The sequence below is a fragment of the Bubalus bubalis genome, chromosome 1 (genome assembly GCF_019923935.1).
Source record: "Bubalus bubalis isolate 160015118507 breed Murrah chromosome 1, NDDB_SH_1, whole genome shotgun sequence".
Taxonomy (NCBI): Eukaryota; Metazoa; Chordata; class Mammalia; order Artiodactyla; family Bovidae; genus Bubalus; species Bubalus bubalis.
The window spans coordinates 101,902,689-101,928,098 of NC_059157.1; the positions used below are offsets into that span (position 1 = coordinate 101,902,689).

At 41.3% G+C, this 25,410-nt stretch overlaps 2 protein-coding genes across 10 annotated transcripts in view; both read left to right on the forward strand.

The window, feature by feature from the left end:
* PLCXD2 (phosphatidylinositol specific phospholipase C X domain containing 2) overlaps nt 1-8,094 on the forward strand; it is a 58,965-nt gene extending 50,871 nt beyond the window's left edge. Inside the window, exon 4 of the mRNA XM_006073965.4 lies at nt 1,863-8,094. Within this exon, the coding sequence (XP_006074027.2) occupies nt 1,863-2,022 (160 nt within the window). The 3' untranslated portion in view covers nt 2,023-8,094. The remainder of the gene's footprint in view (nt 1-1,862) is intronic.
* A 4,473-nt stretch (nt 8,095-12,567) lies between these two features.
* The window catches only part of PHLDB2 (pleckstrin homology like domain family B member 2), a 244,882-nt gene continuing 232,039 nt past the window's right edge, over nt 12,568-25,410 (forward strand). For 3 of the 9 annotated variants that reach the window (XM_045165464.1, XM_045165485.1, XM_045165487.1), the window contains exon 1: nt 12,569-12,791. The gene's annotated coding sequence lies outside the window, so the exon portion shown is untranslated. Of the gene's footprint in view, nt 12,792-25,410 lie in introns of all 9 variants that reach the window. The other 6 variants (XM_045165465.1, XM_045165488.1, XM_045165482.1 and 3 more) reach the window with 4 other exon arrangements.

A 25,410-nucleotide genomic window follows, 5' to 3' on the forward strand; every position in this document is an offset into this window, starting at 1 on the left:
AAAAAAAAAGATAAACTCCATCAAATTAAGGAATTTAGCTCACCAAAATAGGCCATTGAGAAAATGAATAAGCAAGCTACAGGGGAGGATAAAATATTCAAAAAGCATAGTATCCAGAATATATAAATAACCTCTACAGCTCAACAGTTAAAAGAAAAAGAGCAAAAGGGAGAAAGGGTAAAAGAATTAAGCAGATACTTCCGAAAGAAGATACATAAATGGCTAGTAAGTACATGACAAACTGGTCAACATCATTAGTGATCAGAAAAATGCAAAGTGAAACACCATGAGGTAACTTTTCACACCCACTAGAATGACTAAAATTAAAAGAGACAGATAGCACCAAATCTGAGAGAGAATGTGAAGCAACCGGAACTCTCACACTTTGTTCATGGAATATACAATGAAACAACCTCTTTGGGAAAAGATCTGGAAGCTTCTTATAAAACCAAATGTAAATCTCACATATAATAAAACAACTTCACTCTTTGATATTTGCCCAAGAAAAATGAAAGTAAATGTCCATTAAAAAAGACTTACGTAAAGATGACCATAACAGTTTTATTCATAATATCCCAAAACTGGAAACAGCCTGTTTACCCATCAATAAGAAAGTGGATAAATTGCAGTGTACGCATACAGTGGAATATTATCAGGTGATTTTAAAAAAGAACAAGTTGCTGATGTGTGCAGTGACACAGATGACTTTCAAAACCATAATGCTGAGTGAAAGAGCCTTACACACAAGAACGGAAAATGCATGGTTTATGTGTAGTTCTAGACCAGGCAAATTTAATCTGTGGTTAAAAGAAAGTCAGTATAAGAATTGCCTCTGGGAGAGAGGGAGCAGGGATCGATGGGGAATATGAATTCAGGAACTTTCTGGGATGCTGGTAATGTTCTCTACATTGAGATGGCTATGGGTTATGTATATACATTTGTCAAAACTCAACTAGTGTTCACTTAAGATTTGTGCATTTTATCGTGTACAAACTTTATGTCAAAAGAAAAATTGAAAAGAAATACTGAACCCTAGTTAATGATCTTCTTACTGAGGTATTGAGGGGAATGCTAGCGGCGCTAGTGGTAAAGAACCCACCTGCCAATGCAGAAGACGTAGGAGGCGCAGGTTCGATCCCTCGGTTGGGAAGATTCCCTGAAGGAGGGCATGGCCACCCACTCCAGGATTCTTGCCTGGAGAATCCCATGAACAGAGGAGCTTGGCAGGCTATAGCCCATAGGGTCGCAAAGAGTCAGACATGACTGAAGCAACTTAGCACACGCGCACATATAAAAGTTTGTAGTTGGAATTTGTCAAAAAATATAATATTGATTGATAGGGTCACAAAGAGTTGGGCACAACTGAGCGACTGAGCATGCACTGAGCATGATGGACAGATATGTGGTAAACAATAGAGTAAAACGTTAGTGGTAGAACCTAGATGTTTGAGATGCTTCCTGTAAGTTTATTTCAGTGTCGCAATATGTTTAAAGTTCTCATGATAAAAAAATTTCATGGTTAAAAAAATTAAAGAACCCTCCAATAATTACGCTCTTGATCTTAATTTTTCAAGGTCCTGTTGACATTTTGTCTCTTTGGTGATTGAGGCAAATAATTTCCTCTTCCAGCACAGAAATTCTGAAAGTACAGGTGTCTGAAGAAATAGACATCACTCTGTCCCTAAAGAGATTTAAATAATCTTAAATAAACTACTTAAATAGTAGACCAATTTGGAGGCAAGGGTGGGGGTTTGTGGTTTATACCTCTATTGACATGCTTCTGTTATATTAACAGAAATGTGTTATTTCCTTTTCTAAACACAATTCTCTGTCCTCTCTTGCCCCAATATTCTCCTGCATAGGAATCTTCCTGCCATCCTAGACTGGGTGAAGACTCAGAAGCCTGGAGCCATGGGAGTCAACATCATCACGTCTGACTTCGTAGACCTGGTGGACTTTGCCACGACAGTCATTGAATTGAATGACCTCCTACAGGAGGATAGAGCTTTGGCTAAATGCTGATTTAATTTTTTATTTAACTTAATATTGAAGTTGTTGATCCAGGCTAGAGTTCTGAAGGGTTTCCTATTGGCCCCTGGGCAGTGATGGTGAAGTGAGTAAGAGGATGGGACATTTTTTTCCCCTCCTCACGAGGTTATTTGGATAAAATTATAGGGCTATTACTTGCATTTTTCCCAAATGAGACTTTTTAAAAACTGAAGTCCAAGGGAAGAAAGCATGTTTCTTACGGTCAAGGTCAGCATCTCCCTAATGGCATATGATGTTGCATATTATATGGGAATGGGGTCTCCAGCTTCCTTTGGGATGCTGGAGTGTCCCCTAATTGGCCCAGTTCCCTGTTGTCTTCCAGGATGTTGTATTTGAGCCAAAGAGAAGGCTGAAGCAGAAAGGCATTCCTGATCCAAAGGATGGCTTAAGGCAGATGTGGACTGCCTTGTGGGGTGGCTCATTCACCACCCTGGGGCTCTGAAGGGAGAAAGATCAAGCACCAGTTTTCTCTAGGCGTGTTGAATGTCACCACTTCCTCCCCAAGAGTAAGATGTTTCTATCGCCAAGGTATTTCAGCCACAAGCTGTTCTTGGCATGCTTGTGCTTGGTAACTGGTCACCTTCATTCTTCAGATAAACAGTGCATACTGTCCCTGGTATCGGAAAGATGTTTCCCACTTTTATAACACTGATTCCTCTCCATTTCTTTGGCCCCTTCTTAAAACTGAAAGGAACAACACTGGTACATCTTTGCGATCTGAGGCCCAACAAGAGATAGACATGCATGTCTGTTGCATGCCATATTTCTTTGATCTAATTCTGTAGGTCTCCCCAAATTGGCTGCCGGGCAAGTGCCTGCATCATTTTGGCAAAGTCCTCTTTGGAGTGGGATCTTCCAGCCAGATTTTGGAATTGCATTTCACTGCTGTCTGTCTAGAACTCGAGTCTGCTCTGTGGGACTCAGCACTAATGGAAGACACCTTGTCCGTGACACCATGGAGGCAGACACAGGATGCGTGGGAAAGTGCAATGGATTTAAGGAGGCTCCAAGTGGATGTGGAGCCATTCTGTAAATCCTTGAACACAAGACTACCTCGGGAACATTTAGGATGACCATATGTCATCCAGCGAGTAATACCCAGTGTCGGAACACTTCCGGTTTGTGTCTTGATTGTTCTACTCTCTGCAGGTTATTCTGAGCCTACTAATCACTGCAGGAGGGCTTTGAAACTCAAGAGGGGATTTTATTATTATTATCATTATTTTTTATTGATAAGAGGTGCTTAACTACAAAGAGCCCTCTTGTGTTTTATTTATTTATTTATTCATTTATGTATTTATAGATTAACTATCTTCAGTGCTTCTTACTTCAAGAGCACTCACCAAGGAGCTTCCTGAACTCTTCTCAGTAGGCCAGATGGCCCTCAAGAGGACCGCACATCTCAGGACCGTGAGTGACTTCTGACTCTACTGTAGAAACTGTAGGCATTCTGGTCCCCCCAGTCATGCTGGGGACGGTGTTCATGTGTAGGTGTGGTCCAGACCTGAGACGCCTCTACCAAACCACACACTGGAGCAGAAGGCGAAATGGGTCCTAAGGATCTCTCGGTTCCGGAGGAAAACCCTCTAGAAGAGGGATGAAAAGGAAGGAAGTAGAAAGAATGCTGGGCACAGAAGTGTGAGCACTTGAGTACTCCTCACAACTCTCTGAGAATCCCTAAGGAAGTGCCAGCATCTGGATCCTTTAGGTGGAAAGATAACCTGGAATCCTGGACAGCTGTGTGTGTTTATACAGATGGTTGGACACCCTCCCAGCAGCTTCTCCATCATGTTCTCTGATGCTCATCGCTGGATTTTGCATGCTGCCTGCAGTGGGGGTGTCCGAGCTGAGCTACTGAGAGCATATGCACCCCACCGATGCTTGGTCTTCCAGCCTTTGTTTTGCTTAGAGTAATTTAAACCCCAGCCTTTAGCTTCCACAGCTTGAGAGGTCACAACACAAACGCTTCTGGGGAAATATGGTTTAACTGTCCCTTCTCTTGGACTTGAATCTCTCTCCAAAGAGGTTTCTGGGATTTTGCTATTAATTTTTTAAGGCTTTCTATGGAAAGGCCGAAGAAAGTGAGTGCCCTCGCTTTCTTAATCTTCCTTCAATTCTGGTATTAAACTTCAGTGATAAGCTCTGAAATTCCCTAGCCTACCCTCAGGGTTTTATTTGTGTTGTCATTGTTTCATTTTGGTCTTGATCTTAGAACTTGGTCAACTGCTAAGGACTAGATCATTTCCTTTCTTTTAATACTTTGTTACTTGGCAAAGAGATATACGGAGGCAAGAGGAGAATTGTTCTGCTCTGTTTTATTTCAGCCTCAGCTTTGCCCAGGTGCTTGGTGCTATGAGGCCAGGTGTGTTGACAGGTATCTACACAGGATGCCAATGATACCCAAGGGCTGCTGACTGTTCAGTGAAATGTTTACTTGATTTTTCCCTTTAGTGTTAAAATATATAGTTGCACTTCACTTGGGTTGTAACATTTAAGTGCACCTCAGTGTTCACATGATAAAAAAGCACAGAAAACGGTACCAAGGTTGCATACATGGAGCCTTGCTCTTTGTGGAGGGGCAGCTGTTCACTCCTTCATGCATGCATTTTGAAATTCTGCACAGGGAGTTCTAGGAGATAGGAGGAGGATTATTTACAGTTCATCCTTGATAAACACCCCTGAATTGGCAGAATTGCTGCCCTAAGACTCAGTTGCTTAATATATTGTAAAGGATGTGTGTGTTCTGCTCCTTGACCTCAAGTCAAGCAGGAGACTCAATGATGGGACCAACCGGAAAGAGACTTTAGGTCTATGACTCCTTCTGCCACTGCCAACAAGAAAAAAAAAAAAAAATGGTGACCAAATCACATTTCTTTTTCTCACAAGTTCTGGGGACTTTTCAGGTCAAATAAGGCTATAGCATTCACTCAGGAGGAACTTCAAGATCAGAGAAAAAGCCACTTGACTGAGTCAAAGAGAGCTTTAGTTTCACAGGATTTGGGGCCACATTTATTCCGAAATGTATACTGAGTTTTTCTACAGTTCCCTAGACCACTTCCCACATAGCCACACCGCCATGGCTTCATGCAAAGGTTACCATCTACACGTGCTGCAGGAGGAGGATTACCAGCCCTGTACACCCTCTGAGCACAGGCATTCAACTTAACTACTAAGAACCTGAAATTTGGGGGAAGCTAGCTGACTGTGGTTTGCAAAACAGCAGACAACATCTCCTGTCAGAGTAGAGCAGTGTTCAAAGGCTTGAACTCTGAGCCCTTTAGAGGTACCCGCGTGGTTTCATGGGTGCAGAAGGTATTCTTAGGACTAGAGGGCAAGGTCCAGATGGAATTAATGGAAGGGAGTGAACAATTATTGAGGATTAAATTTTAAATTAATAGCAGGTCTAAAAGGGTTATGCCAAAAATTATACATTTGCTGTATTAGATTCTATAGTAATAAGTTTAAGTTTCCTCCTCAGCACTGAGTCCAGACCCTTGAATTCTTAAGAACAGTTAAGCCACAGCCCAAACCCAGGATTTTATATAAACTCAAACAAAAGCACGAGAGCTAAACCCAGGTAATGATCGTTCTTAAGAGTCCTGCTTCTAATATGACCTTATATTTGCATCAAACACATTATCTCTCTGTTCAAGAAGACAATGTAGTGGAGCATTCTGGAATTTAATGATTTTCTACTTTCGCTTTTTTCCGAATCTTACAGTAAGAAAGTGCTGCCCACAGAGACGTTATTATTACATACAACCCAGCTGGGAGGCTTAGTGCCAAACTAAAGGTGGAGAAACAGAAGAGATTAAGATGGAGATTAAACTGCTGCTTTTTCTAGGAAGCCAAAGTCCTACACAAATTTAGACCATCTTACAGAATCTATTCATGCTTCAGCTGAAGTTTTTGTAATGTTCTTCATTGGCTGATTGCAGATTTTTACTGTTAGGTTCCTAGGGCAACAGAATGAGCTAATGATCAGGGCAGGGCCATTAGATACCACCCCCTCCTCCGCCCCCTCCTTGCAGAGCAAAGAAGCACTTCTGTGCTCAATCTGCACAGATTGGTTCTTTCATCCGGGATAAAGATGCTGTCTGCAGTTTTGCAAACCACAGTCGACTAGCTCCCCCCAAATATCAGGTCCTTAATAATTAGCTTGAATGCCTGTGCTCAGAGGGTGCACAGGGGTGGTAATCTTCCTTGTTTGGCATGCGTAGAGAAATGCTACCTGGGTTCATTTCTCAAGAGAGTGGCTTAGGATGACAGACCTTGTCCATCAGTAGCACCTTTAGTGACCTGTAAGATGAGATGAGTGAGACTGAAAGAAATACCTGAGCTAGTGAGCTGAGCTTTCCTAAATACACACTAAAATAGTCATGTTATGCCAAAAGGGAGTGAATAGAAGTTGATAACATTAAATGCGCAGACCGATATAAAATTTATTTTGTATGGCAGAGAAATGTCTGTCCCCTAACAGACATACTCTAAATTCCACTGACTTCCCTTTCCTCATACTGCCTCCTGGTATCTGCCACCAGAGCTTTGTCACTCACAGATGTTGCCTTGGGACACACAGGGGTGACCTGACTGGGTGATAAGTGGTTTAGCTAGAAACTTTACCTTTCATTCCAAACACAGTTCTTTACTGTTCCGAGAGCCCCACTGTCTCCTTATCCCCTGGCTTCCCCAGCTTCTTACACGAAACAGTGACGCTAACGGCACTGTCGTCACTGAATTGGTCCTAAACCAGAGGAGTACAGTACAAAATGCTATTAACGTTGTTGAAATAGCACAGTCTTAAGACACTGTAAAAATATTCTACGATAACCCTATCCTGCAGTGGGTATACTATTCTAGTCTTTACTCCAACAAAACTTGTTCTTAAGATTCTCAAATTTGTTTCTAAGCCACATAGTTTGGATAAAATCTCTTCACTGGAAATTCGATCTCACAGTCTACTGAGGCTTTCCATCAATAATCTAGAGGCATTCTCCATCTCTTTCCCTCTCATCTCTGTCATATATACCACTGCTTCCTCTTGTCTCCTGGTCATCCTCAATCAACTGGTGATTACTGTGGATGCTGGCAAAACTTACAATAAAAAGCACATACATTCAGCAATGTGCAAATGCGCTCTGACCGCAGTGGCTTTTGCACCTTATTCTCCTCCAGTGCATTCTTCTGCACCCCTACTGCCACCCCATCACTAGAACTTGACCTGACTGGAACTCAGAACTGGGGCCAGTATGCTTCATTCAGACAGTTGGGGCTTGCTCATAAGCTTTGAGCCCAACGAGAAGCACAGCACTTTGAAAAGTCAGATAGGCCTTCTGTAGCTTTGTACATTTGCAGTTTTACACTTGTTATTAGTTTAGAGCACTAATAACACTTCAATCATAAATCTATGGTATCAATATGATAAACCTTAGAATATATTCTAGAAACAGTGGTACCTTGCTGCTATTATACTTACTAAATTCCTGATAGTAATAAGTATTACATACAGATGATGTATGACATTATTTGTATTGTGTATATGCCAAATGTAATACTTAACCTCACTGACTAGAAAATACAGAGATTGTCATAGTGAAAATAAGTCTTGGTCAATTCAGATGATAATGTGAATCTGGTAAATTCTCTATTATATATTTTGTCCTCTATGCTTGTTTTATATGACAATGCATGCTGTTTGCTAAGTAAAAAATAATAATGTTATACCAATTTTAAGGTTAGAAAATTTTGCATATGTGCTGCTTGACACTCTGAAATGTATTTTGTGGCATAATTATCTTATTCATATGCATTTCACATGGCTTTTTCCCCCCTAGGAAATAATTGTTCAAATATATCTCTCTCGTCTTTCTTGTAACCTGGATCAAACTGTTTAATTCAACCTAAGATATTGTAAAGCCAGATTACCTCATTTTAACTGTGAAAAAAAGTTTAATAGGTATGATGACATGATGTTTTTTCTTGTGTTTTGTTTGAACTACCTAAATAGGCTTAAACCTCAGAATAAATATAAAACTCTGGCAGGCACTTTTTCATCGTTGGTGTGCACAATTTATTATTGGTTCACTTCTAATTTTGTTTTAAAAAGTTATAGACTCAGCATCAATAAAATACCTGATTATAGTATATTAGATGAAGACCTTTTCAGCCTTGTCTCACACATACTGAAATTAACCGCACATGCCTGGGATTCCCGAAATGAGCCTTGCATGAAATGTACACAGCCTTGTCACCCATGCTTTTCCAAGCTTTCCCCTCAGCACTTCAGCTATTTCTACAAGGCTTAGGCTCAGTCCTCTTGACATTCATGCTCTCATCTGACTAACACCTCTGTCCCATGTTACTCTGAGTGGTTGCCAAATGCCCAGAAATAGAACAATGAAGAGATCATGTGTTTGTGCATGCAAAGAATAAATAAAAGTGGGCCTACAGTTTCTGTTGGCAGTAAAGATTTCAGTAATTCCCTCATTCATAATTCTTCTTGATAGTGTATCTGAGGCCACTGAGTTTTGGTGAATTTCTCTTTTTGCCCTCTCCCCTACAAAAAGAATAGGTTGGATGAAAGTCCTGTTTATAAGTTTAACAGAGATCAAATTTAATTCTAAGTAATCATTTCTTGAAGTTGAATTTTAGGACAGGTAATTCGGGATAATTATATTTCTATTCAAGTTATCACAACAGTTAAAGAAAATAGTCATATTCAGAATTTTCTGCCCATGATTTTAGTGATTCTTGAGTAAATCTACCATACTATACTTTGGTTGGCTTTGATAAGCACCATTTCCAGTCACCCCATTTGATTTTAATAAAACATAACAATGTAGACAGGACTGGGTCCAAACAGAAGCAAAGCAGGTATCACCTGCACGAATGAGTGAGCTCAGTCCCACAGTGGTGTCTGACTCTTTGTAGCCCACCAGATTCCTCTGCCCATGGAATTTTCCAGACAAGAATACTGGAATGGGTTGCCATTTACGATTCCAGGCTATCTTCTTGACCCAGGGATCGAACCCATGTCTCTTTCATCTCCTGCATCAGCAAGCGGTTTCTTTAACATTAGCACCACCTGGGAAGCCCATAACCTGCATGGTGAAAGTGCAATGATTCTGCTGGTCTAACTCAATTTCTGAACATATACTTGCATTGAAACATTGCCCCAATGACAATGGAACCATTGTATTATGTATGAACCCTTTATTATCTAATCACAATTTATCATATTACTGCTGGGTTATAAACATTTTATTTAGCCCAGAAACTAAGAACAGGCATTTCAGAGATGCATAGACATGGGTTTCTATCTCAACTCAATCGCACCGTGGCCATGTGATCTTAGGCAAACTAATATATCTAAATATATAGAATATAGGACTAACAATATGTACTACAAAGGGTTATTGAGAAGGCCAAATAAGAAAATATGTGAAGAGCATCTAGCACAGAGTCTGGCATGTAGTAAATACTTTAGCTATTAGTCTTAGTGCTAGGGTGGGGACTTTGCACCTACCCCTCCAAAGAGCACTGAGCACAGCCTTTTCTGCATGGTTGACTGCTAGCCATTGTGTCCACTGGTAAATGATTTAACATAAACCAGTTAATGAAAGAGAAAGCAGATAAATTCAGACCATGTTGCACAATCACTGGACCAAATATGCATTGCTCAGAGAGTAGGATTCACATCACTGGTGGTCTGTAAAATGATGCAAGGAGGAAAGTGGCCACACCCTAATTAACATTAATATCGTTAATCACTTAACCATTCTGATCAGTTGAGGGGAAGGTCTCAGCTTAGTGACAAAAATTTCTCTGATGCTTGTTTATTCAGCAAAAACAAAACAAAAAGGTGATAGTATCTGTGAAGTGTTAGTTGCTCAGTCATGTCCAACTCTTTGTGACCCTGTGGACTGTAGCCTGACAGACTCCTCTAATCCATGGAATTCTCCAGGCAAGAATACTGGAGTGGGTTGACATGCCTTCTTCCAGGGGATCTTCCTGACCCAGGGGTTGAACCCTGGTCTCCTACACTGCAGGTAGATTCTTTACCATCCAGGTAAGCAAATATTAAATATCATTTTGTTTCTATTGTATTTATCTTTTTTAAGTTTTTTTGTATTGTATTTATTTTTGTGGTTGCCTTCTCTTTGTACCAAGTGATCAGGGTTTTTCAAAAGGGATATAAAATTCCCTTTCAAATTAAATTTACATTTTTAAAAGAGTCCACTGTGAAGAAGCTATTGGAATGACCTAAATTTATGTTCTTTCCCAGGCTGAAAAAAAATTATAATTGATTCTACCACACTTTAGCCAAGAATTGGGTTTGGCTGGGCTCTTTTTGGTTGAACATCTTTAACTCACTAACTAACTATATAAATAAACTGCTATTTGAGATAGGAAATCACCTCTTTTTTTCATAAGGGAACTTTCTTCATGTTTCCTGCAGAAGTCTGTGCTCAGACTATCCTCTCGCCACATTGTCCAGGGCAGCAGTTTAAACTTAGGAGAGAAAAGTTGGGGGTCACTCAGTTCCATGGACAGCTGTACCCAGTTAGCGCTCAATGCAGAGACCAAATACCATTCCTCCAACTTGGAAAGTGTTTCCTTTTCTGTGTCTTCCTGAACTTGAGATGCCTGAGTATCCTGGATTTTTGTTGTGGATTCTCCCCCTGCCCTGCCCCAAAGGAATTCTTCTTGATCAGCAGTATGTTCTTTGTTTACCCCTCTGCAGATCCGCTCACTATGACTAAAGGAGTGTTATTATCTTTAAGACTTGAAACCTTTCATTCTCAGGATGGAGGGTTGCAGTGGAGGGATCATGGCCAAAACCCATGTGCCTCAAACCTCACCCAGGATAGATGGCCTGGATGAGCGCCAGTAAACCAAAGTGCTGCTCAGTCCAGGATGTTTGCACAGCTGGGCAGTGTTTGGGGATAGGATGGATGGAGAAGGAGGACCCAGAAGTGTCAGCCTCTGTCCAGTAGCATCATCCCATCCAGAGAAGCCTTGGGCCAGCACATGGCTTTAATCTAAGGGGTCTAAAGAACAAGATTTATCCTGTGGAGAAAGGCCCTGAGAAGCCGAGCTCTTGGTGAACAGGGAGGCCACTGAAAGTGCTTCTTTGTTTAACCTGAGAATATCTCTGCTTTTTTGGCCTAAAGACTTTCCTCCCTGATCCCCAGTGGGTGTTTTCTCAATCAGGGCCCAGAGAGTTTCATTTCATGGTCTCTGTGAAATGTGATATTAGTTTGCCTTTTACAAAAGTATCCCCCACCAGCAGCCAGTGGGTGTAGAAATAACTTGCCACACATCAGAAAAGATTGAGAGAAATGTGACGATGATATTTATGACTGAGATTTTAGAATCTTATGACTTTAGATGTGGAAAGGACCAAAGAGCATTTGTCCCAGTGCTAATGTTACAGGAGAGAAAACAAAACCAGAGAGAAAGCCACCTGACCTAGGGCAGAGTTGGCAGCAGAATCTAGTCTCTGAGCCCTTTTCCATCATTTATCAACTGCCCCCCTGAGTGCCTAATGTGCAGGAAAGAACTAGAACTCATGAGCTGCCATTTCAAGCAGGTAGATCATGGTGATAAAAAGCATTCGTATGTGGAATGGGATGCTAAGTGAGCGAGTGAGCATCGTGAAGAACATTTCTGAGAGAATCTGTATTCATTTCATATTGCTATTATAACAAATTACCACCAACTTAATGGCTTGTGTGCCGTGTACTAACTCACTTCAGTCGTGTTCAACTCTCCACGACCCTATGTACTGTAGTCCGCGAGGCTTCTGTGTCCATGGGATCCTCCAGGCAAGAATACTGGAGCAATTGCCATGCCCTCCTCCAGGGGATCTTCCCAATCCAGGGATGGAACCTGCATCTCTTACATCCCCTACATTGGCAGGCGAGTTCTTTACCACTAGTGCCTAGGAAGCCCTAAAATCCTGACTAGACACCTATTCATTGCCTGACCATTACCCCTTTGAGCCTCTGTCCCTTCATCCATAAAGAAAGAATAAAATCTCAAGGTTATATTTATGAGGATTTGTGGCAATATATGTAAAATGCCTAAACTATAGTACACCCTCAGTAAATGATAGCCATATTTGTTCAAGGTACTTCCAGATGATTCTCCCTGGACAGGAGTTCAATGAAAGACATTTCCTTATTAAATTTCAAAAAAATTGATTAAGTGACCTCCAAATTCCCTTCTGACATTGCTAAAATAAAAAGGAATGAAATAAAAGGGATTTTCCTCCTAGATATGATTGTCCTGTCTACTTTATAGATCCACCTGTAAGATATTTGCTTATCTGGATTGTTAAATAGCTAACAGATCCTGTCTTTTGCCCCCTGTGGTACTGCTGACTGTCACTCAGATCTCTGGTTGGGTTTGAGCAGGACTGAGAGTCTGACCTGGTATGTAATGATTGGCCAGTCAGGGCAGCTGAAACCAGCACGGGCTCCCGCCTTCATATCTGTCAACATACCTGGCTGCAAGCAAGTTACTGCTCATGACCACTGTCTGCAGGAGCCAGAGAGGCCAGGAAAGGAAACGGAGGGGAACATCTAAATTTTGTGCTTGGAGGGAATGTAAAAGCCTGTGTCCATTCTTCTTCCGAACATCCCAAAATCTTCCACAAAGATTACAGCAGTCGCAGGCCACCGCTGCTGAATCAGGAAGGAAGCCGAGGGAAGAAACCAGATTGAGAAGCAGCAATCAAGGTAGGTGCTCTGTCTGCTCACGGGCATTTCTCTGAAGATCACAAAGCTAACACTTGACCCAACCTCGTAGCCAGAGCATCTCATGATGTTCTGCTGAAGATGTGGTCAGGGTGTGTGTGTACTGGGCTAGTCCAATCATTTGTCCACTAATGTGTTCTGAAGAATGGGCTGTAATTTTCTTCCAGGTTCTCTCTCCTTTGAAAATTGTTGTTGTTGCTCTACATATTTCAAAAGACTTTTAATCTTTCATTATAAAAAAAAATCCTATTTATTGAAATTTATTGAAATTCTTTCAGTGGTCATGGCTTTGTTCCAGAATTTTGCTTGCATGGATTGAAGATACACCAGAGAGGACAGTTAGCAATTATTCTGAGGAACACACTGTCCATGCAGAGGACTGTCAACTTCAAATAACAAGGTCTCTCAGGAAGCCCTGTGTTCTTCTCTGCTCTGGAACCTAGGGAGTTAAAAGTCTTGAAATTGCTGGAGCAGAATCAAGCTTATTTACCTAAGCTGATCACCCCAGGCAGCAGGTCAATCATTTACTGATACCAAGCTGTTTCCTACCTTTGACGAAGGACACTAAAGCCCTTGCTTGATTCTCTCTAAAGAATAGACACAAGGCAACATAGAAGGTATCTTTCTCTGAAGCTATAGCCTGTATTCGTTCCAGACCAGAGCACATTTTTATCCTGCCCAGAGCAGTAAATGTCACAGGGCCCTTCCCAGCTCTATAATGAACAAATGTGAAAAAGATTCACACACAAACTGGATATCTAGTACCACCTCAGATATAGGAGCTTGTGGCTGTGGAGAAGCGTCTCCTGCTGCTGGAGGTTTAATAGGAGAAAACAGACTAGCTGTAGAATAAGTTGTTCTAGCAGGGGACTGAGGTTGTTGCATAATTCCCAAAAAACATGGAATTTTCCCCTCCAAGTACACATTCTGGAAATATGCTATTTTTAGTGAGCATGATCTGCTCTTCTTCAGGTCTGAACATAACTCGCCTTAGAAACATCGTCCTGTTGTCACTGCGTATGTCTGGCAGTTCTGTGCTATGGTTCCTGGTTCTTATAATTATTAGAAACCTGGTGATAAGGAGGCCCTATTTTTTTTTTTTTTTTTTTTTGAACTGCCTTTGGGGAAGGAGTTTGGCCACGTGTGAGACCAGGTAATGTTTGATACTACTTTTGTCAATCATTCATGGAGCTGGAATGGTCCCCTTGTGAGGTTGGTGACCACAAGTTTTAAGTGGCTCCTGAGGTTAACTCAAGGCAGGAGTTGAGGCCATTGAGAGTGCAGCCCAGGCAGAAACCCCGTATGTGATTCTGGATGAATCTGGGGCTAACTCCTGGGAATGTTCTGGAAGAATTATGAGAAACTGATAGATTTCTGTGACAATATTATGCTCAGTAAAATGTGAAGTGCACATCTGGCCAGTTTCCAGAACTCTTAGAGATAATGATGGAGGTGGTTTGAAAGAGGGAGAAGGCTGTCAGCACTTCGGATGCTTTGGCCAGATTCACCCACAGTCCTGTAGGTTGCGTGTCCCACACTAGGTCTTACCTGTGCTTGAGACCAAAATGCTGGTGGCCCCTTGACAGTACACCCAGCTTTTCTTCCCACTTCATGCATATTGGATATATTAAGTGGTGGAAGATTATTCTTGAGACTGACTAGATTATATAGACAGTATTATTCCTTTGACATGTCAGGAGTTAGAACTCAGAAGATAATTATTTTGCCCAAGTTCAGTCAGTCAGAGGCTGAGCCAGGGTTCTACTCACTTTTGCCTCATTCCCAACCCACTGCGTTCCCCAAGTGGTCATGGAATTAAGCACATGCAGGAGCTTAAACTGGGGGGAGTCACTGAGGAAAGCAAGCTGACTAACAAAGTCAGAGGTTCTTCACTGGCCCTTGGATGTGCCATGTCCCCGGACCATTGGGTACCACTATAACCAAAAGGCCAGCATTGACTGGACCTTCTTTGAGGAAAGGTAAGGGGAGGAGTGGGTGAGGAGCAAAGGGAAGTGTTTCCACTCCTAGTGGCAATCACTGGAGTCCTGAATACATCCTAAAGAAACTTAGGCAATTCTCAGGCTAGATCTCTGCCCCTTTCTCTTCCAGAGATTCATGAGCCCCAACCAAAGTACAACATCGGCACCATTTCCAGAGAAAGAAATTACACCATCTTAATCTTTCTCTGGTAACTCAAGGATTTAATTACTATCTCACTTTACCTCGCTAATATCCATTCAACTGAACCCAAGGAATGTAGACAGAATGAGGCTTGCACTATTTTTTCAGATACATCCTAAAAATTAAATTAGACATCTGGCAGACATTCCAAAGCAGCCACAATTCCTCAGCATTTACAAGATCAAGGTAAAGAAATGCCATCATGAGATGTGGTTGGTTAACTAAGAGTTTCTTTACTGACCTGCCTCATACATACCTAAATGTGTGACAGCAAAGGCATTAAAAACAGGGATTGCACCACCACGTCCACTGAACACCCTTTTCTAATGCATCTGGCCCCACATGAACTCTGCTCACATACTATCATTTTTGCCAACTAAAACATTAGGATAAAGAGAAAAGTTGAGCTGAAATAGAGGGACAAATAGCAACATTTCACCTTTATCTGGTACTTCTTAGGACCAAGAATTGAACTATTGCTTTTATCTTTTTTTTCTTTTCCATTTAATCCCTTTAACAAATTTACGTACTTGCTCAAGTCACAGAGCTAGTGAGAGGAGGTAAAATTTAAGTTGGAGTCTAACTCCAAAACTCATGTTCTCTACACTCTGTTCTGGGAAAAATACCCACCAAATAGCTATACTATCTGTATTTTAAGTGTAAAAGACACGGGAGTCCTCTCTAAATTCTTTGGTTGGATTCTCAGAGTACATATTTATGGCACCACCACCTCCATGGTGTATTTGATCCTGTACAGGCATAAAAATCAATATCACATTTGTTTTCCTCCCTTCCAGAAAAGTAACTACAACACATGCACATTAACAATTGCCCACATGTTAGTCCATTAATCTCTTTCTGAAACTGTGAGAGAAAATTGTTTCTCTTTCCTGGTTCATAAACATTGTTTAGTTTGTTTGATTTTAATGTAACACACAAATTTTTCATGTGTTATACCAGGAATTTTTTTGAAGTTTATTTCTGCAGTCAAATTTCTGTCTTTGAGAAAGCTAAGTATGTCAAAACTTTCCAATATGGTTTTATTTAATCTTCATAAGAGCCCTGTAAGAGGAGAGTCATTTTCTGATGATATCCTTTGAGATAAGGAACCCGAGACTCATTCAAGGTGAGTGCCCTTCTCAATATCACTCAGCAGGCAAGTTCCAGACAGCTTGGGATTCCAAATTCTTTGTTCTTTTTTTTTTTTTTTTTTTTTTCTTTTACCCAAACAGTTCTCTGGATTCCTAGGGCTTACAAATGGTAGGAATGGGATACACAGCTATTTTCAGAAATTAAAAATGCTGAATGACTACACAGCCTGTTCCCAGGCTGCAGAGACCCACTCAGATAGTGACTGCTTGGGGCTAGGGTCACTGTGGTAGTGTTGTTATTCTAATTAGATTTTCATTGAGTATTGGAAAGAAGACACTAATTGTTACTTAATAAAGTCTGCCTCTAAGGCAAAAACCTTTCAAACCCATATGTCTATGAGCAAAGTAAGATCTCAAAAAATTCTCACTGAGAGAAGCAAGTGGTAACAAATCACTGTCCCTTAATCTATTCCATGCCTGTGGGACAGTGTACACGTGTATGGCCCACAGAGCCCCCGTGGTGTCTCTTGATGTACACCATTCCTTTCTTGGTTAACTCCATGACCAGATGGATGTCTCATGGGTCAAGCAGTTGCCAAATGACAGGAAACCTAAGGGGACTTCCCTGGTGACTCAGATGATAAAGAATCTGCCGGAAATGCAGGAAACCTGGGTTCGATCCCTGGGTTGGGAGGATTCCCTGGAGAAGGGAATGGCTACCTATTCTAGTATCCTTGCCTGGAGAATGCTATGGACAGAGGAGCCTGGTGGGCTACAGTATTCCTCTCAATGAGTCAGACACTATTCAGCAACTAACACACACACACACACACACACACACACAGGAAACCTAAGGGGGTCCTCCTACAGGTTGAAACTCCATCGTTAGTCCCAGTACCTATAGAAGGCAATTAAAGTTACAGGAGGAATTCTTGTGCCTATAACTTCATTTCGGTCCTAAAATGCTCAGAAAGCCCTGTATCAGCTGTGAATCTGCAAAGGAGCTAATCATTTTTTATTCCTAATGTTTTCCTGGGAACTGCTCCTTACTGGCCACCTGGGCCTCCATCCCATGTGGCAGTCTTGTCTACATCCTGGCTGTGGGATTAAAGTGCATCTTCGTTCCCAACTTGTCCTCATGTCTGTGACCTCAGAGGGGCTAAGAATCTTGGTGCAGGAGAACCCATATGCTTTGTTCAATGAGAAAACAGAAAGAACAAAACTTCTGCCCCTTGCTCTGCACCAGCTTGAAAATTATTTCCCTCCTTTCTACAGCTCCAAGGTCAATTTTCCCTTGGGAGCAGCTAAGGAACTAAAGGTCACAAAAAGTTGGCAATTCACTGTGCCTTGGAGGGCTTCCCAGAAAGCAAAATGAAAATGAGATTGTTTTCACATAAGACCTCTGTATTTGGAGGATAGGATTCAAACTGTTTGAATTTGCAGTTTCACTGTGCACTTAGGTAACCCCCACAAAGTCCAGTGTTGTTGGTTTGTTGTTTTTTTTTCCCCTCAAGCCAAAACAATATCAAAAACACTTCCTGCAGAGAACTCTAACTAGGCAGAATTCTTTTCTGTCATTGCTGGGCTGATGTTTTCAAGGATTCATTTCTCAAGGTAAGTCTTATATGGTACATTTGGATGGAGCCCTTGTTGATTTCTGTATAATGATGGCTGTCATCCACAGGGCCTGTTTTGTGGTGATCTCATTAGATTTCATGAGGGAAGCAGCTGAAAACCCATGGTTAGTACATGAGCAGGTAGCAAGAACAGAGAAAAGCCAGAGGCTGCCAAGAGATGTTACAGGAAGCAGGTTTCTTTCTGACCAAAGGAAAACCCATCTCTCAATTCCAAGGAGATGTACCCTGAAGTTCAAACATATGTTTTTCACAAAATGTAGCTCTGCTTCCTTAATAAGAATTCCAAATACAGGCAAGAACCAATGGCTAGACTTTCCCAAATCTGACTGTTCTCTACCAAAATTCATCTCTTCTTTATCCTCTTTGCATAATGGAAGTATCCTTGAGAAGAGATAATATTATAGAATGTAGTTGTATTGGTAACTTGAAAGCCCAACATAGGCTTTCCGGTCCTAACAGCACCATGTCATGCTCTCTGCCTTGGTGCCAGTTTCTAAAGTCCTTGCTGGTGTGTGCGTGCTAAGTTGCTTCAGTCATGTCTGACTCTTTGCGACCCCGTGAACAATAGCCTGCCAGGCTCCTCTGTCCATGGAATTCTCCAGGAAAGAATACTGGAATGGATTGCCAGGCCCTCCTCTCTTGCTGGTGACTCAGTTTCAATTCTTTACCATCTACATCCTCCCTTTGAAGACCCACAAACATTTATTAACAGTTCTTCATCACTTCTGTAAATGTCACCCGTTCCCAGAAACACATTAGAGACTATTTTTGAAACAAGAGTAAGTCATCTTGAAGGTTTTAAACCTTCTACAGGTCTTAAATCAAACCACAGCCTCCTTAGAGTCTTCTGTTTGGGTCTGTTTGTGTGGATATATATACTTTTAATTATGTGTACAGTCCTCTAAAGATTATGTGTGCTCAATAAATACTCACTGGGGATGGTAAATTAGTAACTGACTGTAAATTTAGTAGAAAAAGTGATTTATTTAAAAAAAAAAAAAACACTTTGGCATTTCCAGAGATGACCAAAAAGTAAACTAGAAGTATTAATTGTCTTGCAGGGGTTGGGGAGCTGGGGAATGGTGTCTTGAGGGTTACTCTCTCTCCTGCCATCTGGGAACAGAATGTCTGAACAGATTAAAGATCCTGGTTGTATTCAACTTTGCTGCTATTATTTGCTAATCATACGACCTTGAGCAAGTCACTTCAGCTATCTTGGCCTCAATTTCTCTTTTTCAAAAGTAGTTTTTATCATTCTGAATGTCTCCTCTAGTTCTAATATTCTGTCTTCTAAGAAAAACTGGAGAAATTAAGCTGGGAATGCTCTTTTAAAAATGGACACAGCTGGGGAATGGAAGGATGGGACGAATTGAGACAGTAGCGCTGACAATATCCACTACCATGTGTGAAACAGATAGCTGGTGGATAGGTGCTGTACAGCACAGGGAGCTCAGCCCCGTGCTCTGTGATGACCTAGAGGAATGGAATGGGGTAGGGAGTGGGAAGGAAGCTCAAGAGGGAGGGGATATATGTGCTCTAGTGACTCAGACGGTTCAGAGTCCACCTGCAATGCGGGAGACCTGATTTCGATCCCTGGGTCAGGAAGATACCCTGGAGAAGGCAATGGCTACCCACTCCAGTATCCTTGCTTGGAGAATCCCATGGATGGAGGAGCCTGATGGGATACAGTCTATGGGGTTGCAAAGAATCAGACACAACTGAGTGACTAAGCATGCATCGCTGATTCACGGTGTTGGACAGCAGAAACCAACACCACATTGTAAAGCAAGTCTACTCCAGTTTTTTTTTTAAAGTAAACACAAAAATGATTTTTATCTCTCTGGAGCCATCATCCCTACCTCTTAGGTAAGTGAATCTGAAATGGGGGTGGGGCAATGAAAAACCTCAGAGATGTAACCTTGAGGTTGTTACAAACTGGAGAGGCCAGCACTGAGCTTTGCTAGGGAAGGAGCCCACTCACCTGGGAAAAGGCAGGGACTCACATTAGAATTCTCCATGCAGCTGCAACCCTGGCACCGACACTCAGCTGTACCTCACCTGGGCGTCATGAATGTGAGTTCCAGAGGGCAGCAGTCACGACTGTTACCCTCCCTCTATAAATAAACAGAGATCCTTAGAGGTGACGTGACTTGCCCAGGGTGACAGAAACATGGCAGTGAGTCAGATGGAACTGTTTGGGGGAGGGGGGTGAGGTTATAAGAGAAAGGTAGAAGACTCAGGGACAGATCTGCACCTCCTCTGAAGCTCACAGAACAAGGGTCAAGGGCTGGGGATGAGCTTTAAGTTTGCGGTGGGTCCCGAAAGCGTCTCTGACCTCCTGCTCCTCCCTAAACCACCTCAGCAGCCTGCCCAGGGTTACTCACCCAGGTTCTTGCTAACTGGACACCTTTGCTCATGTCTCTTCTTGTAAGTTTCATGTAAGGCTATTTGTAATGTAGAGGAGGCACAACGAGGAAGAAGAATGAATCAAAGATCTTCCCCGAGGCCTCGAACTGAAAGGGCGGATTTCTTTGTAGAGGTTCTGACTTTCGTCTTATATTTTGCAGAAATGAATGTGCATCGGGATGACTGACAGAATTATGACGTTCATTCCAAGCACTGATTTTTTTTTAACCTCAGGTTATTTTACTCTGCTCTACTTTTCCTATAAAAAAAGAAAGAATAATGCTTGCTCACTTGACATTGTATGAGAGAAAACCGCCCAGGGCAGTACTGTTCAAAGGAAATTGCTAATTGCGCCAAGCATCAAAGCATGATGGGAAGTTCTCATAGAGGATGTGTGTAGCATACTAGCCCACACTGGTTCACTTCATGGCCACAGACCATGCCCAGGGAGCTCTAAGGCCCTGAAGAATCACTCTCATAAGTAAGTAATGGCAAAAATCCTTGATCCAACAAGAAAAGCACTCAAAGAAATTGGGAATCAATGGTCTGATGTTTCAGTAGCAGTAAGAGACTGCATCACTTTGCAGCCCATTTTGTTTCCTTTTTAAGATGAGAGAGGGAAAGACAACAATTCTAATCACTAAGGGATATCTGGTAGCTTTCCAGGTGATGAGGGAATGGCCTGAATTCAGTCAGAATAGACCAGTTTCCTGGCAGCATCCTCAAATGACTATCTATTATTCTCAGCAAAGATCTTATGGAGTTTTCACATTTCTCAGTTTTGACTCTATTCCTAATATCTAATTGACTTCTTAGGTAGCCTTTTGGGGAGAAAAGTGGGTAACACAATAAATAATTCTTAATTGATAGTCTGCATACTGGCTACACTTACTTTCTAGAAGTCATAAAACAAACCATCGAAAGTCGCCCTTGGGTTGCCTACCACATCTACTCAGCTAAGGCAGGATAGAAAGAGGACAGATTTATGATTCAGCTGTGAACTATCCTTCAGTGATGCCAGAGAATCAAAATGGCTCATGATTCCAACAATCCATATCAATGTCAAATTTAGCTGAAATGTAGACCTCAGTGTACTCTCATTAAGTTAAAAAAAAAAAAAAGCGGGCAAGGTGCTGAAATATGGGTCAATTTTATATATCCTCTAATATTTATGACCAAGTAACCAAACAACAGTTGTCTTTTTTTTTTACAGTCACAGTTTTTTATTTTATTTTTTATAATCAGTGAGCACAGTATCACTTCTTGAATTGAATGAATTCTTAATACTAGACTAGAGTCTCTAGACCTGCTAGTTTTCTAGCAGGAGGAAAAGCATTTCAGAGCATGAAGAAATATGAAGCTCGGTTTCCCTGCTTTCAAAAAGCCACCTGGACATATATACACCTCCCTCTATTCCTCACTCTGCTCCTCTGTGCCTGAAAATCTGATAGACAGTGAAGGCAAGGAGGGGCATGGCCAGCAGAAGCTTTCCAGAACATGCAGGAACTGTTCTGATAATCCTGTTTTTCACTGCCGGTTACCCAAAAGGGAGAAGGCAGCATTTTGAACAGAGACTTTCCTCCCATAAATCTTCAGGCATATGGAGGCACCCAAGTGTTTTGTTGTAATTGCAGCAGGACAAAAAGAATTTATAAGCTGTGTATGTGTGTGTGTGTACAATGTATGGAAAGAATTTCAATATGAGAAAGGCATTAGATCAATCTTGTGAACAGGAAAATCTTTAGTCTGGACTATTTCTGGGTGTGGGTTCCACAAAATCTAAATACTTGGCTAATTTCTGGAATTAATTAGCAAATGTTGGTCCAAGTCGTGGGCTTTAAAGACTTCTATTAATAGCATACCCATTTCTCTAAAATTGCTACAACATATTTTGATCATTTTTAGAAAAGGCAAAGTACAAGAACCTTTGGCATGTAAAAAATTCTTTTGAGATATCTAAATGAATTTCAGAGTCCGTTAATTATACTGGAGTTCAGATGTCTTCAAGTAACTCTTGGCATGCTAAATACCATTGCCATCTTATTTTACATAGTCTTATGAGTAAGATTAACTAATGAAACTCAAGTAAACTGATCGATTGATATAGTGGTCTGAGCATTATTTGGTTACATACATGCTTAGTCCCCTCTCTAGACATAATCCTTTCTTCTACAGACAGGCACTCTGTGTCTTAATCATTGTGCATTCTCCAAAGAGGATTATCTGATGGTCACCATTTTTCCTCTTTAAACCACTATCTGATACATCTCCAACTGGGATATGACTACCTTCACATGCATTTTCTCAGAATTCCCACTTCCCAAGCCAAGGGAAGTGGAATTCCCAAGCCAAGGTCATAGCAACCTGTTGGAATCAAGTATTATCCATCATTCTAACAGCTCATTTATGGAGTGCCTAAGGTACGCTTCCCTGGTGGCTCAGACAGTAAAGCGTCTGTCTACAATGCAGGAGACCCAGGTTCAAGCCCTGGGTTGGGAAGATCCCCTGGAGAAGGAAATGGCAACCCACTCCAGTACTATTGCCTGGAAAATCCCATGGACAGAGGAGCCTGGTAGGCTACAGTCTATGGGGCCGTAAAGAATGAGACACGACTGAGCGACTTCACTTCACTTCAAGGTACTCTTGACACTGTGCTAAGTGCTACAGATACAGAGATGAGTAGCTCACAGTTCTGCCCAGAAGACCAGAATCTCATAGAGCAGATGAACTAGAAAAGGAGCCTGGGTGGCTTGGTGTGAGGCTATAAGGACACTGACAACTGAACACGACACACAACAGTTCTAGATGGCGGCTCAGGAAGACTTGCAGAGGCGTTGAGGTCCAAATGGTGTTTTAAAGAAAAGGAGGTTAGAATTTGCATTCTTTCTTTTTAAGAATTTAGACTTTGAAGAAAAAGCTACCTCTATCCAAGAATTTGTCTGGTATCTTAAAGAGAAAGTACAAGAATGGAGACAGTTGTAGTAGGCATGCTAAGGAAGTTTTGATTGCCTGGAGAAGGAAGGTAAGAGGGTCCAGAAGGAGTCTTCTAATTAAAAGATGAGAACTTTTAGAACCCTGAATCAGAGCCTGTACCTAATTCATAGCCCTTGAACCTGGAGCCTTAATTTAAGATCATTCTGTGCAGTTCAGGTCCCACTTGCCCTCCCAAATCCTGGGGACTTTTGCCTGGTGAACAGTAGTGTTGTAAATCTGAGTTCAACTCAGTTATGATTTGAATTGCATTTATCCTTTGAGCAACGAAGAGCCAAGCACTGTAGAAATGGCAGTGGGGATTCTGATGTCAGCAGTGCACACCTTTTAAGGAAGCTCATAGCTAAAGAATAGAGACGACCCACCCAGGACCCACCCCAACAGCCTCCGTGAACACCCAAATTCAATTCCAACTTGAATACCACATATTTTAAGCAAGGTATAAGCCGGAAGGGCAAGCTTAGTAGCTTTCATCCAAGCCTGTTTGGAAATCCTTCTTAAGTTGGCTTAGGTAAATATTTAGTGTGTAAGTGAAAACTTTTGTCATCTTAAAATAATTCACCAGTTTCCTGAAGTTGGGCCAAGATATTGTTGAGTTGTTGGATTCTTTTAGAAACTCAGATTAAAAAAAAAAAAAATCAAACTTCTAATGGACCAACTTTCATGTTTGTTTCATTTTTTCATCCACTGAAATAAAGAATGTAAGTAAAAGCTAATTTAGAATAGATTTGACTACATAAATACTTAAAACTTCTTTTACAAATATTATATGCAAAGGTAAAAATAGAAACAGTGATCCAGGGAACTGTATTTGCAACATAAATAACAGGCAAAATAACAGGCAAAATACTGTCCTTAAAGAGTATTTGCAAATGCAGACCTACTAAAGGCAATATCCCAGTTGAAAGTTGAGCAGAAAATGAACTGCTAATTCACAAAAGTAGAAAGGCAAATGACCTACAGTCATATGAAAAACTGTTTGGCCACATCAAAAATGAAATAAAAGCAAATTTAAAGAGCGAAATAACATCTTCTTTTTATAAGATTGGCGAAAATTGTGTTACACCAGGTATTAGAGAGCATGGTGGGGCAGGCACGTTCACACACTGCAATGGTGGAAGTGTGAATTGCTGCAACCTCTTATTTAAGGGCAGCTTGTTAAACCATATAATGTGGGTAATTTGTGACTTAACAAATCCACTTCTAGGACTTATTTTTAGACAATAATGGAAGAGTGTATTAAAATTTTCCCATAGTCCACAGATATTTATGTCAGATTTGTTTATAGCAGCAAATTTTAAAAGTCAACCTAAGTGCTTATCAGAGAGGAGTTGGATAAACTCATGCATTCACATACGAGGACACTGTGCAGCCATTTAAAATGATGAGATCCAGGGCTTCCCTGGTGACTCAGTAGTAAAGAATCTGCCTGCCAATCCAAGAGACTCCAGTTTGATCCCTGGTCCAGGAAGAGCCCACATGCCATGGAGCAACTAAGCCCACAGGGCACAACTATTGAGCTTGGGCTCCAGAGACCGTGACCCACAACTACAGAACCCTTGTGGCTCAACTACTGAGGTCTGAGCTCTAGAGCCTGCGCGCTTCAACAAGAGTGTTCTTAGTCACTCAGTCATGTCTGACTCTTTGCTATTCCATGGTCTGTAGCCCGCCAGGCTCCTCTGTCCATGGGGATTCTTCAGGCTAGAATATTGCCATAACCTCCTCCTTCAACAAGAGAAGCCTTTACAATGAGAAGCCCTCATACCAAAACTAGACAGTAACCCCTGCTTGCCGCAACTAGAGAAAAGTCCTGCACAGCAACAAAGACCCACCCAGCACAGCCAGAAATAAATACATAAAGTTATTTTAAAAAATAAAGTGATGAGATCCATCTAGAAGCAGTGGGAGAGCTTGAACTCTGTCACCAGTAAATCTACGTTTACATTTTAGCTGTACCAGTTACTAGCTGCGGGACCTTCGGCAAGTCATTTGACCTCTGTAGGCCTTGGTTGTCATCTTTAAAAATGGGGTAATATTAGTACCTTTGTCCCTATGTCTTAAGATTGAGGTGAATTAGATGAGAGTATGAAAGTAAAGTTCTTAGCACATCACCTAACATAAAAAAGACAGAATTGTTAGTCTAAAGTTTTTGATTTGATACTGTCACTTCCATATAAAATGACAAATTAGAACCAAGATTTTACCTCTTGAGCTTTGGAATACTTTACTGAAATAACCGTATTTTTTAAAAAAAAAGGAATAAACTAATAACAGAGAAGAAGACACTGCAAGAAA